This window comes from Cetorhinus maximus, chromosome 9 (genome assembly GCF_964194155.1).
Source record: "Cetorhinus maximus chromosome 9, sCetMax3.hap1.1, whole genome shotgun sequence".
Classification (NCBI taxonomy): domain Eukaryota; kingdom Metazoa; phylum Chordata; class Chondrichthyes; order Lamniformes; family Cetorhinidae; genus Cetorhinus; species Cetorhinus maximus.
In genome coordinates this window covers 127839968-127856329 of record NC_135887.1, presented here as the reverse complement: position 1 = coordinate 127856329, position 16362 = coordinate 127839968, and the positions used below count along the sequence as shown (strand labels likewise).

The 16362-nt window shown below is 44.4% G+C and overlaps 1 protein-coding gene across 3 annotated transcripts in view; it reads right to left on the bottom strand.

Moving 5' to 3' along the window:
- Positions 1-2971: 2971 nt before the first annotated feature.
- LOC144685008 (protein kinase C-binding protein NELL1-like) overlaps positions 2972-16362 on the bottom strand; it is an 814339-nt gene continuing 800948 nt past the window's right edge. For all 3 annotated transcript variants that reach the window (XM_078549518.1, XM_078549520.1, XM_078549521.1), the window contains one exon: positions 2972-3876. In XM_078549518.1, coding sequence (XP_078405644.1) covers positions 3826-3876 — 51 coding nt within the window. In that variant the 3' untranslated portion in view covers positions 2972-3825. The remainder of the gene's footprint in view (positions 3877-16362) is intronic.

Below are 16362 nucleotides of genomic sequence, written 5' to 3'. Positions count from 1 at the left end.
AAGACATTGGTGAGGCCAACTTTGGAGTATTGTGTGCAGTTCTGGTCGCCTAACTACAGGAAGGATATCAGTAAGATTAAGAGAGTGCAGAGAAGATTTTACTAGGATGTTGCTGGGTCTTAAGGAGTTGAGTTACAGGGAAAGATTAAACAGGTTAGGACTTTATTCCTTGGAGCGTAGAAGAATGAGGGGAGATTTGATAGAAGTTTACAAAATTGTGAGGGGTATAGACAGAGTAAATGCGAGTAGGCTCTTTCCACTTAGATTAGGAGAAATAAACACGAGAGGACATGGCTTTAGGGTGAAAGGGGAAAGGTTTAGGGGGAACTTCTTCACTCAGAGAGTGGTGAGAGTGTGGAACGAGCTACCATCTAACGTGGTAAATGCGGGCTCAAAGTTTTAAGAATAAATTAGATAGATACATGGACGGGAGAGGTCTGGGGGTTTATGGACTAGGTGCAGGTCAATGGGACTAGCGGGATAATATTTCGGCACAGACTAGAAGGGCCGAATGGCCTGTTTTCTGTGCTGTAGTGTTCTATGATTCTATGGTTCTAAGAAAGCTATAAACTGCAGGGAGATATAAATGGGCTGATCAGATGGCAGTGGATGGCAAATAGAATTCAGTCCGAAGGTGTGTAGGGTGATGCATTTGGGGATGGCAAACAAGACAAGGGAGTAACAATAAATGGTTGGATGTGGAGAGGTGCAGAGGAACATCAGAATGTATGTCCACAGATCCCTGAAGGTAGCAGGATAGGTAGTTATGGGGGTTAAGAAGGTATGTGGGATACTTTCCTTTATTAGCAGAGGAATAGAATATAAGAACAGATAGATTATGCTAGAACTATACTTCTTACTTGATGTTTATAAAATTGAGTGGACTCGATAGAGTGGATAGAATGTACCTTTTTCTCTTAGCAGAGAGGTCAATAGCCATGGGGCATAGATTTAAAATAACTGGCAGAAGGATTAGAGGGAGGTTGAGGAGAAATGTTTCACTCAAAGGGTGTTGGGGATCTGAAAATCACTGTCTTAAAAGGTAGTGGAGGCAGAAACCTTAAAAAATACTTGGGGTGTGCACCTGCAGTGCTGTTGACCTACAGGGCTACGCACCAAAAGCTGGAAAATGCAATTAGGCTGAATAGCTCTTTTTCTTCTGGCATAGACACGATGGGATTAATGGCCTCCTTCTGTGCTGTAAAATTTCTGTGTTTCTATGTTTTGTATCATGTAGTGCCTTCCAAAGCCTCCGGATGTCCCAAAAGCACTTTTTAGCCAATGAACATATGCCATTATTACAGCATGCCTGGCTGGAGTGGAGGCGTACTTGAGGCTACAAAGCTGAGCTGCAGCGTGCCAGCTGTATGGTGCATGTTAACAACAGATGCTCCTTTTGCTTTTGGCACAGCTCTTCTGCCGGACTTTCTGTGGGGAGCTGTCTTCACAGCCTTCAGGCCAAAAGTCTTTGGCAGATAGGCAGGACAATGCCTTTTCAGGTGTTTATCCCATTTTCTTTCGGAAGCTGCATCTGTTTCCACCATCCGTTCAGGCATTGCATAATAAAACGTTCCAATTCCGGTTCTTTTGCCAATCACATTAAATCTTTGTTCTCTGGTTACTGACCTTTCTACCACTGGAAAAACGTTCATTTTTATTTACTCTATTAAAGGCTTTGAAGACCTTTACCAAGTCTCCCCTTAACTTTCTTTGCTTTAACTCCAGTTAAAGCTCCAGGTCAACTCCAGTTTCTCTAAGTTGCTTGACATAACTGAAGGGCGGGGTTTTCCGGGCCCCGCCCATTGCAGGGATCGACCAGTCCCCCCCGAAAGTCAATGGACTTTTGGCTGGGCCGCTGTATCCCCCACGGCCGATCCCGCCACAACAGGGCTGGAAAAACCTGGCCGAAGTCTTTCATCCCTGGTACCATTCTAGTAAAGCTCATCTGCAGCCATCCTAAGACTCTGACACCCTTAAAGCTGGTTTCAATCTGAAACCACTTGGTGCCCACGCAGCAATAGCTGGGTATAGGTATGACTAACAATTAACACATTCTATGAGAGTGACAAGTTTAAATGAGTTTCTTTTATTATTGCCTAACTAACTAACAATTAGCTAACAATTGACACATTTTACGGGAGTGACGAGTTTAAATGAGTTTCTTTTATTATTGCCTAACTAACTAACAATTAGCTAACAATTGACACATTTTACGGGAGTGACGAGTTTAAATGAGTTTCTTTTATTATTGCCTAACTAACAATTAGCTAACAATTGACACATTTTACGGGAGTGACGAGTTTAAATGTGCTTAGCCCAATACTACATGAGGTTCTTTCATTATTGCCTTATTTTATTGGAAAACCAAACAGAAGGAAAGAATTTGCCTTTATATGCCGGGTGGGATTTTCCAGCCCCACCTGCCACCGGGATCTTCCGGTGCCGCCGAAAGTCAATGGACTTATGGCTAGGCCGCCGCAGCTCCTGTGATGGGTCCTGCCATGGTGGGACCACGGAAATACAGGCCACTGTCTTTCACAACCTCAGGACTTATGTTACAGTCATGGTTGTCATGTAGGAAAAGGTGCAGACAATTTTCAGCCAGCAATGTCCAGATCATCTGTTTATGCTATTGGACAAGGGATACTTGTTGGGCCAACACCAATGAGAACAATGGGAGGGGTTTGGGGGCAGTTTCTGCCTTGTCCCACTAGAGAATGCCCTGTGGGAACTCCTCCAATATTTTAGATAGTCATTGTTCTTCAATCTTTCTGCTATTCTGCAACTCGGCTGATAAATCAATTAATGAATGTTTGAGTAACTCGAGGAGTGTTACTCAATCTGTGACAACTTGAGAATATGCCTCTGTTAGATCTTGCAACTATCTAAAATTAGAAATAAATACAACGACACAAAAGGAATGCACAGAAAGTACAACTTGAACAAACAATGCTACTTTTGAAAAATCGAACAGCTTTTGTACAAGCTTTAAGTCAATTGTTTAATTCTGAGTGTTTTTGCAGAATACAACAAAATCAAACTTCTGCCTTTTTAGACATGCCTTAATTAGCCTTGACCACAACAACACCAGAAAAGAGACTGACTGCCATTTTAGACATGTCCTACCTTTCAGTTGTGTTAAAAGAGAACGTGCATCCTGAGCTTGGTACTGTAGCTGCAGGCTATTCTACCTTTAAAGAACTGTGGAACTATCTGCCATTATATTTTCGTAACCGAAATTAAAATTGTAAAATTGCTACACTGCAACCATTCTGGGTTTTTCATCTGCAAAAACATAAATACAATTAAAGTACACGTTCCATAGTTTCCTGTCTTTGCACAACTGTTTTCTCTGTGACGTTCAGCATTGGACTTGATTAGAAGGTGATTTGTTCAGTTGCTTGACAGGGAAATGCATGAATTTCAAAAGCGGCAAAGGACATTCAGTACTCAAAGGGTTAATACACAATATTACAGATAATTGCTTTACTTAAAAACAGGACAACAAATTTGGACAGCTATTTAACTGTAAGGTCAGATAAAACAATCCAGTTTTCCACTTACAGCTCGCAAAATGCTGTAAAAACTATCGAAGTGTTGTTTTCTAACAATATGGTAATGGAAGCTCCCAACCTTGAGTTGAAAGTGAAAGATTTCGAACTGACAGCCACAAAAGTGCAGGACAGCTCAACGACACACAAACTCTTGGATATCTTGCTCCATTTGGTAGCTTTTGGTTCTACAATGTGAGGGCCTTTTTGCAGTATGTTTCAGTGAATACCTGCACCGTCTGTACAGGAAGTAGACTAGTCCATTGAAAGAGCATCAATTGTTGTAGAGGCACTCCACATCAACTGAGCAGCAAATATTCCCATTCTAGACAAGAAAAGAGAAGTTCACGTTACTCAAAATTTTCCAGATTAGAGCTGAGCAAATAATCTTCATTCACCCAAAAAAATACCCTCCATTTGTTGCAGAGAAACGTATTCAAAACTTCTTATAGAATAAAAAGTGCAGATTATAATCATCAATAATGTACTATGCCAGAAATTATATGATGAAACAAGCTGTGTGTACACAATAGGGAATGAGAGCTGTCATTGAACTAATCATCCAGAGACCCAGGGTAATGCTCCGGGGACCTGTGTTCGAATCCTGCCATGGCAGATGGTGGAATTTGAATTCAATAAAAATCTGGAATTAAAAGTTTAATGATGACCATGAAACTATTGCTGATTACTGTAAAAACCCATTTGGTTAAGTAATGTCCTTTAGGGAAGGAAATCTGCCGTCCTTACCTGGTCTGGCCTACATGCGACTCCAGACCCACAGCAATGTGGTTGACTCTCAAATGCCCTCTGAACAAGGGCAATTAGGAATGAGCAATAAATGCTGGCCTAGCCAGTGATGCCAACATCCCATGAATGAATAAAAAACACTTATTTTTGTTAAGCACGGAAGCCCATTACAATGATTACGAGTTTATTTTATTCATTCATGAGATGTGGGCATCTCTGGCTAGATCAGCATTTATTGCCCATCCCTAATTGCCCTTGAGAAGGTGCTGGCAAGCTACCTTCTTGAACCACTGCAGTCCATGTGGTGTAGGCACACCCACAGTGCTGTTAGGGAGGGAGTTCCAGGATTTTGACCCAGCGACAGTGAAGGAACAGCGATATATTTCCACGTCAGGGTGGTGAGTGACTTGGAAGGGAGCTTGCAGGTGGTGGTGTTCCCAGGCACCTGCTGCCCTTGTCCTTCTAGATGGTAGAAGTCCCATGTTTGGAAGCTGCTGTCGAAGGAGTCTTGGTGAGTTCCTGCAGTGCATCTTGTACATGGTACACACTGCTGCAAGTGTGCATCAGTGGTGGAGGGAGTGAATGTTTAAGGTGATGGATGGGGTGGCAATTGAGCGGGCTGCTTTGTCATGGATGGTGTTGAGCTTCTTGAGTGTTGTTGAAGCTGCCCTCATCTAGGCAAGTGGAGAGTGTCCCATCACACTACTTACTTATGCCTTGTAGATGGTGGACAGGCTTTGGGAAGTTAGGAGGTGAGTTACTCTCTGCAGGATTCCCAGCCTCTGAACTGCGTCTGAAGCCACAGTAGTTATATGGCTGGCCCAGTTCAGTTTCTGGTCAATGGTAACCCCCCAGGATGCTGATAATCTCTGAACCCAATGGGAAATTCAAACGTTAAAGGTGAAATTGGTCTTTAGAGATGGTGAAAGTGGCAGCCTGTTTTACACATTGGCTGAACCTTTCCAGCCCCGCTGCGGGCGAAGCATCGGCCCAAACAAAATTTCATTTTGGCGGAACTGGGCGATCCCGGTGGTGGGCGGGGCCAGAAAATCCCACCCACCACAGTGGAGAAGAAAATCACGCGGGGTGTTAAATGAGCTGCTGGTTCACCCTCCACAGCTTTACGCTCCCATCTAAGGCCAATTTCAGTCCAAGTGTTCCCTTTGTGCCCAAAACTGGAGGGCGCTTTACATTTAAATAAATCCGCGGAGCTTAAATTCTGATAAGCAACAGCCGAGTCTTAAAGATCAAAACAATTTTTGTCCCCCACGGACTAACAACCAATTATATTAATTATAGACATGATTGTGCTTTGTCATTCAAAATTCAGATCCACACTTCAGATCAACGTAAATTAACTGGCTGGCAAGATAAATTAAAAGGGTAGGCAATAAACTTTGTTAATTTATTGCTAATATTCAGTTTGTGCTAAAGGCTGCTTAGTATTGCTAACACATTAGTCTCTTTTAAATACCTCATCACAGTAGGATCTTTCCCCCATCTTAATTCAGTATTTATATATGTGAATGAATAATAAACACTCAAATTTACTTATGCAATAGCAATTCTGACACACTTACTGTGAAGTATAGTGAGTTCTATTTAACAAGGACCTATTTCTGTGATTCAATGTTGTGCACCTGTTACTATATTACACATATATTACTAAATTTAGGAAGGAATTCTCCCATGCCTCCATGGCAGATTTAATGGTGGGCGGGGGGAGGTGGTGGTGGGTGGGGGGAATGTGGCGGGTAGCCTGAAAATTGATTTCACACTGGCGTAAAATGACAGAGGGATCTTCTGCTCCCGGCCGCCATAGCGGGTCACAAATCCCACCTGAGGCCGGCGTGAAACCTATTTGCATCCGACGAATGGGATGGAGGTGAAGGCCCGACCGGATTCACACCAATTAATGCCAGATCGCCCACGGAGCAAGAGGGGAATCACGTCAGTCCAGAACATATCTGGACTGATGAGGTGTCTACATATTGGGGCTTACATGAAGAAGGCCTGGAGCTGCCCCAGGGGTTCTGGATGGAGGCCTCCAGTGACCCTGGACCCTGGAAGATGCAGCGGTATGTGGGGAGAGCATCTATCAGGTGGATCTCCCAGTTACAGTGTCTTCCAGGAGGTCCATCTTCCAACTTAAGACTGTTCCTGGAGGTCCATCTTCTTTCTTCAGGAATTCCATCTTCATTCTACAATGAAGTTTTGCCATACACTCCAAAACACTGATATTGATGTTATCTATAATAATATGCAGTTTTTGTCTGTCCAGACTCTTTTAATTGTTCATTTAAGGGGGGGCATAAAATAGCTGATTAACCAACTGTCACCTACTCAAGTACAGGACAACCTGACCAAACATAGAGAATGCTACAAGAGTAAAGTGGTCCTTTTGACAGAGGAGCAACAATAGGGGGAGGGAATGCATGGAAGTGGGGAAGACGTCATGGGACGTGTGTAATAGGATTCTGGGATAGTTGTGCCCGGATGTCTTTTAAACATGGCGCCCAGATATGGTGGCAGGGCGCGAGCCAGCAGTCGGCCCTGCTATGGGAAATGTTGGGAGACCCCCAACTGCATAATTAATCAGGCGGGGGTCAGGTGATACAATGGCATTTCCAGGCAGCTTGCACAATGGGAAACACTGCCCGCCCCAACACCTGTCATGGACTTAGTCCCTAATTCGAGAATCCTGCCCTTAGTTATTAGTTGAGGGAATGTTGCCACAGAATAAGATAAATTAGCAGAGACCTGCAAAACATTGCAAAAGCGCTTCTTTAAATTTCCATCCCATGCCATTTCATTCTTCCTGTGCCGTCCCTCTCATGCCTTATCCATCCCAGTCCTATCATCTCACTCATACCAACCCCGTCCCACCCCACCCTCCTTCCTATACCATCGCTATCCACCATTCCGTTCCTCCCATGCCATCCTATCCCAGAATCCTATTACACACGTCCCATGACGTCTTCCCCACTTCCATGCATTCCCTCCCCCTATTGTTGCTCCTCTGTCAAAAGGACCACTTTACTCTTGTAGCATTCTCTATGTTTGGTCAGGTTGTCCTGTACTTGAGTAGGTGACAGTTGGTTAATCAGCTATTTTATGCCCCCCCTTAAATGAACAATTAAAAGAGTCTGGACAGACAAAAACTGCATATTATTATAGATAACATCAATATCAGTGTTTTGGAGTGTATGGCAAAAGTATTTCTATTCTGGATACTTCTGATCTTTTCAATTAAATATATAAATCAAATATTAGAAAATAGCTAACACATTCATTAAATCTAATTGGAATTTTTCAGTTAAAAATTAATTCAGCAGCAATAGTATGAAACCAATATCATTCGGTACTAGAAGTTACAACATTAATCTTTTAATCACAGATGTCACCATTATATTTTTTTGTTCATTTTTGGACCTAAGCATTGCTGGCAAGGCCAGCATTTATCATTCATCCTTAATTGCCCTTGAGTCACCTTCTTGAATGGCAGCAGTCTATGTGTTGTTGGTACGCACACCATGCTGTTAGGGAGGGGGTTCAAGGATTTTGACCCAGAGACAGTGAAGGAATGGCGATATATTTCCAAGTCAGGATGGTGTGTGGCTTAGAGGGGAACTTCCAGGTGGTGGCGTTCCCATGTGTCTGCTGCCCTTGTCCTTCTAGATAGTAGTGGTCATGGGTTTTGGAAGGTACTGCCGAAGGAGCCTTGGTGAGTTCCTGCAGTGCATCTTGTAGATGGTACACACTGCTGCCACTGTGTGTCGGTGGTGGAGGGAGTGAGTGTTTGTGGATGGGCTGCCAATGAAGCGGGCTGCTTTGTCTTGGATAGTGTTATTGGAGCTGCACTCATCCAGGAAAGTGGGGAGTATTCCATCACACTCCTGACTTGTGCCTGTAGATGGTGACAGGCTTTGGGGAATCAGGAGGTGAGTTACTCTTCACAGGATTCCTAGCCTCTGACCTACTTTTGTAGCTACAGTATTTATATGGCTAGTCCAGTTCAGTTTCTGGTCAATGGTAACCCCCAGGATGTTGATAGTTGGGGATTCAGCAAAGGTAATGCCATTGAATGTCAAGGGGCGATGGTTAGATTCTCTCTTGTTGGAGATGGTCATTGCCTGACATTTGTGTGGTGCAAATGTTACTTGCCACCTGTCAGCCCAAACCTGGACATTGTCCAGGTCTTGCTGCATTTGGACATGGACTGCTTCAGTATCTGAAGAGTCGTGAATTGTGCTGAACATTGTGCAATCATCAATGAACATCCCCACTTCTGACCTTATGATGGAAGGTAGGTCATTGATGAAGCAGTTGAAGATGGTTGGGTCTAGGACACTACCCTGAGGAACTGAGACAATTAACTAGCAGCAACTACAACCATCTTCCTATGTTTTGGATATAACTCCAACCAGTATTGAGTTTTCCCCCTGATTCCCAGTGATTTCAACTTTATAAGGGCTCCTTGATGCTACACTTGGTCAAATGCTGCCTTGACGTCAAGGGCAGTCACTCTCATCTCACCTCTGAAGATCAGCTCTTTTGTCCATGTTTGAATCAAAGCTGTAATGAGATCAGGAGCTAAGTGACCCTGGCAGAAACCAAACTGAGCATCAGTGAGCAGGTCAGGCAAGTGCTGTTTGATAGCACTGTTGTTGACCCTTTTTATCAATTCACTGATGATCGAGAGTAGGCTGATGGGGCAGTAATTGGCCAGGTTGGATTTGTCCTGCTTTATTTTTGTGTACAGGGCATTCCTGGGCAATTTATCACATCACCGGGTAAATGCCAGTGTTGGAACAGCTTGGCTAGGGGCACAGCAAGTTCTGGGGCACAAGTCTTCAGTACTATTGCCAGAATATTGTCGGGGCCCACAGCCTTTGCAATATCTAGTGCCTTCAGTCATTTCTTGAAATCAGTTGGAGTGAATAGAATTGGCTGAAGACTGGCATCTATCTTGCCGGAGGCCTCCGGAGAAGGCCGAGATGGATCATCTACTCGGCACTTGTGGCTGAAGATGCCTGCAAATGTTTCGGTCTTATCTTTTGTACTGATGTGCTGGGCTCCCCCATCATTGAGGATTGAGATATTTGTGCAGCCTCCTCTTCTAATGAGTTGTTTAATTGTCCACCACCATTCACGACTGGATGTAGCAGGACTGCAGAGCTTAGATCTGATCATTGGTTGTGGAATGCTTAGCTCTGCCTATCGCATGCTGCTTATGCTGTTTGGCATGCAAGTAGTCCTGAGTTTTAATTCACTAGATTGACACCTCATTTATAGGTATGCCTGGTGCTGCTCCTGGCATGCCCTCCTGCACTCTTCATTGAGCCAGAATTGATCCCCTGGCTTGGTAGTGGTAATGGTTGAGTGGGGATATGCCGGGCCATGAGGCCGCCGATTGTGGTTGAGTACAATTCTGCTGTTGCTGACGGCCCACAGCACTTCATGTCCAGTCTTGAGTTGCTAGATCTGTTCAAAATCTATCCAAATTAGCATGGTGGTACTGCCACACAACACGATGGAGGATTCCCCCAATGTGAAGGTGGGACTTAGTCTCCACAAAAACTGTGTGGTGGTCACTCCACTGTCATGGGCAGGCAGGTTGGTGAGGATGAGGTCAAGTATGTTTTTCCCTCTTGTTGGTTCCCTCACCAACAGCGCAGACCCAGTCTAGCAGCTAAGTCCTTTAGGACTCAGCCAGTAGTGGTACAACTGAGCCATTCCCCACCCAGAGTATATTCTGCGTCCTTGCCACCCTCAGTGTTTCCTACAAATGGTGTTCAACATGGAGGAGTACTGCTCCATCAGCTGAGGGAGAGCAGTATGTGGTAATCAGCCAGAGGTTTCCTTGCCCATGGTTGACCTGATGCCATGAGATTCATGGGGTCCAACATTGCTGTTGAGGACTCCCAGGGAAACTCTCTCCCAACTTTATACCACTGTGCCGCCGCCTCTACTGGGTCTGCCCTGCAGGTGGGACAGGACATTCCCAGGGATGAAGATGGTGCTGGGGGACATTATCTGTAAGTTCTGATTCTGTGAGTGTGACTGTGTCCAACTGTTGCTTGACTAATCTGTGGGACGGCTCTCCCAATTTTGGCACAAGCCCCAAGATTTTAGATGTTAGTAAGGAGCACTTTGCAGGGTCGACAGGGCTGAGTTTGCTGCTGTCGTTTCCAGTGCCTAAGTCAATGCCGGGTGGTCTGTCCAGTTTCATTCCTTATAGGCTTTCTAGTGGTTTGATACAACTGGGTGGCTTTCCAAGGCCATTTCAGAGGGCATTTAAGAGTCAACCACATTGCTGCGGGTCTGGAGTCACATGTAGGCCAGACCAAGTAAGGATGGCTGATTTCCTTCCCTAAAGGACATTAGTGAATCAGATGCATTTTTATGACAATCGACAATGGTTTCATGGTCATTCGACTTTCAATTCCAGGTTCTCATTGATTGAATTCAAATTCCATTGAGGGATTAGAACCCAGGTCCTTAGAACTCTGCCTGGGCCACTAGATTACTAGTCCAATGACAATACCACTACACCACCACCTCCCCGAACTTAAAACAATCACTATCACTGAAGAGGAAATACCAGGCAAACTAATGGCACTGTAAGCCGACAAGGCTCCTGGACCTGATGGCCTGCATCCTAGAGTCTTAAAAGAAGTGTTTGCAGAAATAATTGATACAGGAATTCACCAAGGCTCCTTTGACAGCACCATCCAAACCCACGACCACACTACCTAGAAGGACAAGGGCAGCAGATAGATGGGAACACCACAGCCTGGAAGTTCCCCTTCAAGTCACTCATCATCCTGACTTGGAAATATATCGCCGTTCCCTTCACTGTCATTGGGTCAAGATCCTGGAACTCCCTTCCTAACAGCACTGTGGGTCTACCTACACCACATGGGCTGTAGCGGATCCACGTGTCCTAGTGCATGGATCGGAAAAGGCTTGCTTGGAGGTACAGCTAGTAATTAGGAGAGTTAATAGACTGTCATCGTTTATTGCGAGGGGAATTGAATATAAAAGTAGGGAGGTTATGCTTGAGTTGTACAGGTGAGATCACATCTAGAGTACTGTGCTCGGCATTGGTCTCCTTATTTAGGGAAGGATGTATATGTGTTAGAAGTAGTTCAGAGAAGGTTTACTCGACTAATACCAGGAATGCGAGGCTTGTCTTGTTAGGAAAGGCTGGACAGGCTGGGCTTGTATCCACTGGAGTTTAGAAGAGTAAGAGGTGACTTGATTGAAAACTTTAAGATCCTGAGCAGTCTTGACAGCATGGATATAGAGAAGACGTTTCCTTTTGTGGGAGAATCTAGAACTAGGGGTCACTGTTTAAACATAATGGTTCGCCCATTTAAGACAGAGATGAGAAGAAATTTTTTCTGAGGGTCGTGACTCTTGCAACTCTCATCCTTAAAAGGCAGTGGAGGCAGAGCCTTTGAATATTTTTAAGGCAGACATAGATAGATTCTTAATAAATAAGGGGGTGAAAGTTTATGGGGGGTAGGCGGGAGGTTACAATCAGATCAGTCATGATCTTATGATTGGCTGAGGAGGTTTGAAGGGCCATCAGGCCTACTCCTGCTCCTAGTTTCTATGTTCATATGATGGTAGTTTGTGGAAGCAGTCTCGCAGCATGAATCCTATGATGATAACCCTCAGGCTTATGTCAACAAATATCTATTTAAATTGTAAGCACCAAGTTCTTTCAACTGAGTGTCACAGCAAGCTGTTATGTTTACAAAATTTAAAAGACAAGTGATTCTGACCCAGCGACAGTGAAAGAATGGTGATATATTTCCAAGTCAGGATGGTGAGTGATTTGGAGGGGAACTTCCAGTTGGTGGTGTTCCCATGTATCGACTGCCCTTGTCCTTCTAGATGGTAGTGGTCGTGGGTTTGGAAGGTGCTGCCTAAGGAGCCTTGTAGTGCGTCTTGTAGATGGTACTCACTGCTGCCACTGTTCATCGGTGGTGGAGCGAGTGAACGTTTGTGGATGTGGTGCCAATCAAGTGGGCTGCTATCTCCTGGATGGTGTCAAGTTTCTTGGGTGTTGTTGGAGCCACACTCATCCAGGCAAGTGGAGAGTATTTCATCACACTCCTGACTTGTGTCTTGTAGATGGTGGACAGGTTTTGGGGAGTCAGGAGGTGAGTTACTTGCCGCAGGGTTCCTAGCCTCTGACCTGCTCTTGTAGCCAAAGGGTGGAATTTTCCGTGACCGCATGTTCAGTGGTGTGAGTGGGCAATATGGTGAGATGTCAAGAAACCAGTTTGCAATCATCTGTTCAGCCCATCAATGGCGGGCCGCGTTTCCCACTGTTGGCTGTTGGGAACCTTATTGTAATAAATCTGCATATCATTATAAGGCTAGCTCGCCAGACTCATCTCCCCATGCTGAATTGTCCGTCCACGTCAGCATGATTGTATGGCGACATATTTCATAGCTGCACATAAGTGACGTGTACCTGGCGAGCTGAACTTCACTCGGGACTTTGAGGTTTGTTTGCCTATCTTGCTTCGGGCAGCACTCGCAGTCATCAGTACCAGGCTTCACAGACAGCACCACCATCACTTTTAGGGGGGCACGTGGGCAGGTCTCTACCTACCAGACTAGCCGTAAGGCAGGGGTGGCTTTGTACAGCTGCAAAGACTTGCTTGAGGAAGGGGGTGAAGTGGCCTCAGGCAAGGGAAGAGGCTGCAGAGCGAGGGCTGTACTGGGGAAGTGGGGTATCCCAGGGTTTGTATGGGGGCACAAGTTGCTCTGTGCAAGTGGCATCAAGATGGTGAGGGCTGAGGAGGCAGTCTCCAGAGGAGATGAGGCCAGATGGAGATGTGAGGGTGTGTGTGAAAGAGTGAGTGGTGATGTCCCTTGAATTGGCAGTGGGTGAGATGCCAGTGAATGTGTGATCGGCTTGACTGTGTCAGTTTAGAGTGATGAGATGGCTGCCATACCCTGGTGGCATGGATTAGGTCATTCATCCTCTATCTGCAGCATTGGCGCTGATCACCACTGCCATCGCCTACAAAGCTGGAGTGGTAATGATGCTGACCCTTGTGCAGCCAGAGCATGGGTAGGGGGCAGCACGGCGGGCCTCCACAGCGTCCAAAAGGCATGCGAGGGACGCATCACTAAACCTGGGGGCTGCAGTCTTCTTGTCTTTCGGGGCCATGTCTTCTTTGCAGCAGCCCTGGGCTGGAAGCACTGAGAAGTGTGCACACAGCTGTACTTTCAATGTGGCGACGGCATGATGAGGTGGCAAGGTGATGGCGTTGCGGGTGAATCGGAGCCTGCCTGTCATCAAAGGAGATGTGTTTCCTGGGAATGCATAATTAATGTGGCGGGTTTGGGATGTAACAGCGTGAAAAGTCACCATTGCGGCCGGCGGGTGAAACGTACCTTTTACCCGCCCACTACCGCACTTAGTGCAAATCTGGGATGTTTCATCCTGCAGTATTTATATGGCTGGTCCAGTTCACTTGTAATTTTACGGAGTTCCCCCCTCCCTTCCAATTCCTGATTTACAGCTATTTCTTGTATCCTCTTTAGTGAAGACCGATGCAAAATACTTGTTCAATTCATCTGCTATCTCCATAATTTCAATTATTAATTCCCCAGGCTTTCTATAGGACCAACACTCACTTTGTTAACTTTTCTTATTTAAATATCTATAGACACACTTCCTATCCATCTTTATATTTCTAGCTTGCTTTCTCCTTTATTCTAATTTTTCCCTCTTTATTAATCTTATTGTCATTCTTTGCAGTTGTTTAATATTGTGTCCAATCTTTTGACTTGCCACCCATCTTTGTGCAATTCTATGCTTTTTCTTTAAGTCTGATAGTGTCTTTAAACTTTTTAGTTTACCACAAATGGTGGGTCCTCCCCTTGGAATTTTTCTTTCTCATTGGAATGTACCCATTCTGTGTATTCTGAAACATCTCTTTAAATATCTGCCACTGAATCTCTATTGACCTATCCCTTAACCTCATTTGCCAATTTACTTTAGCTGGCTCTAGTTTTCATGCCTTCATAATTGCCCCTATTTAAGTTTAAAATACTGGTCTTGGACTCACTCTTCTCTCCCTCAAACTGAATGTAAAATTAAATCATATTATGATCGCTGCTACCTAGGGGTGACTTCACTACGAGGTTATCAATTAATCCTATACCATTGTACAATACTAGGTCTGGTATAGCCTACTTTCTGGTTGGCTCCAGAATGTGTTGTTCTGAGAAACAATCACAAAAACATTCTACGAACTCGTCATCTAGGGTACCTTTGCCCATTTGATTTCTCCAGTCTGTATGTAGATTAAAATCCCCCATGATTATCACCATACCTTTCTGCCAAACTCCCATTATCTCTTCCTTTATACTCTATCCTACCATGTGGTTGCAATTAGGGGGTTATACGCCACTCCCACAAGTGACTTCTTGCCTTTATTATTTCTCATCTCAACCCAAACTGCTTCTACATCCTGCTTTCCTGTACTTAGGTCATCCCTCTCTAACGTGCTAATAACATAATTAATTAACAGGGCCATCTCTCCACCTTTTCCTAGCTTCCTGTCCTTCCTAAATATCACATACCAATTAAATGGAGAGAGATTAAAGAATGCTGCAGTACAGCATTGCCCTTGTACATGAAACAGAAATAGTTAGCGTGCAGGTACATCAAATAATCAGTAAAGTGATTGAAGATGTCATCAACAGTACTATCAAGCGGCAGTTGCTCAGAAATAACCTGCTTACTGACGCTCAGTTTGGGTTCCGCCGGGTCATTCAGCTTCTGACCTCATTACAGCCTTGGTTCAAATGCTTCAGCCAGCATTTATTGCCCATCCCTAATTGTCTTTGGCAGTGGTGTGGGCAATTAGGGATGGGCAATAAATGCTGGCCCAGCCGCGAAGCCCATATCCCATAAATGAATAATAAAAACATGCCAAATGGACTTCTGGCCTTTACTGCAAGTGGAAATAAAAAAGTAAGGAAGTCTTGTTACTTCTTTACACAATTTTGATGAGACCACATTTAGAGTATTGTGTGTAAGTCTGGTCTCCTTATTTAAGGAAGGATGTACTTGCATTAGAAGGAGTCAGAGAAGGTTCACTAGGGCTGATTCCTGGGATGAAAGGGTTGTCTTATGAGGAAAGGTTGAGCAGGTTGGGCTGATACTCAGAGGGTAAAAGGATGAGAGGTGGTCTTGTTGAAAGATTCTGAGGGGACGCAACATGACAGATGTCGAGAGGATGTTTCCCCTCATTGGGGAATCTAGAACTAGGGGGCATAGTTTCAGAATAAGGGCTCTCTCATTTAAGATGGAGATGAGGAGGAATTTCTCCTCTCAGATGTTCATGAATCTTTAGTATTCTCTGTCCATGAGCAATGGAGGCGAAATCTTTAAATATATTCAAGGCTGAGTTAGACAGATTTCTGAACTACGAGGGTTATGGGGAACAGACAGGAAAGTAGAGTTGAAGTCAAGATCAGGTCAGCATGATATTACTGAATGGCAGAACAGGCTTGAGGGGCCCAATGGCCTACTCCTGCTCCTATTTCTTCTGTTCTTATGTTTCTTGTTGAAGTTGCTAATGTAGGTCAAATATATGTTGCAAGTCCATCATATTGTTACGGAAGCATTCTATCATAATACATATGCAGATTATGGATGTGACTACCAAAATACACTTCCTCTAAAGAAATATGTCTGCAGATGCTCCAGAATCTGTAACAAGGTTTGTGATCTGCAACCAGTTGTGGCTGGGAAGTCTGTTCTAACAGTGGCACAGATGCAAATAGTGTTTGCAAAAGAAACAGAAACCGCAAATGCATACAACGTGTTGCAAACCTTTTGAGAACAGCTTTGCCAGCGTTTTCATCACTATTAACTGTAAATCACTGCTGGTTATAATCATCACAGAAACAGCTTTCAAATCCAGAAAATGAATTGGAACTGATAATATCCATTTTTATTCAGTAATTCTGATCTTAACACATACATTTGTAAGGTGGAACATCACGAAGGTCACACCTTGAA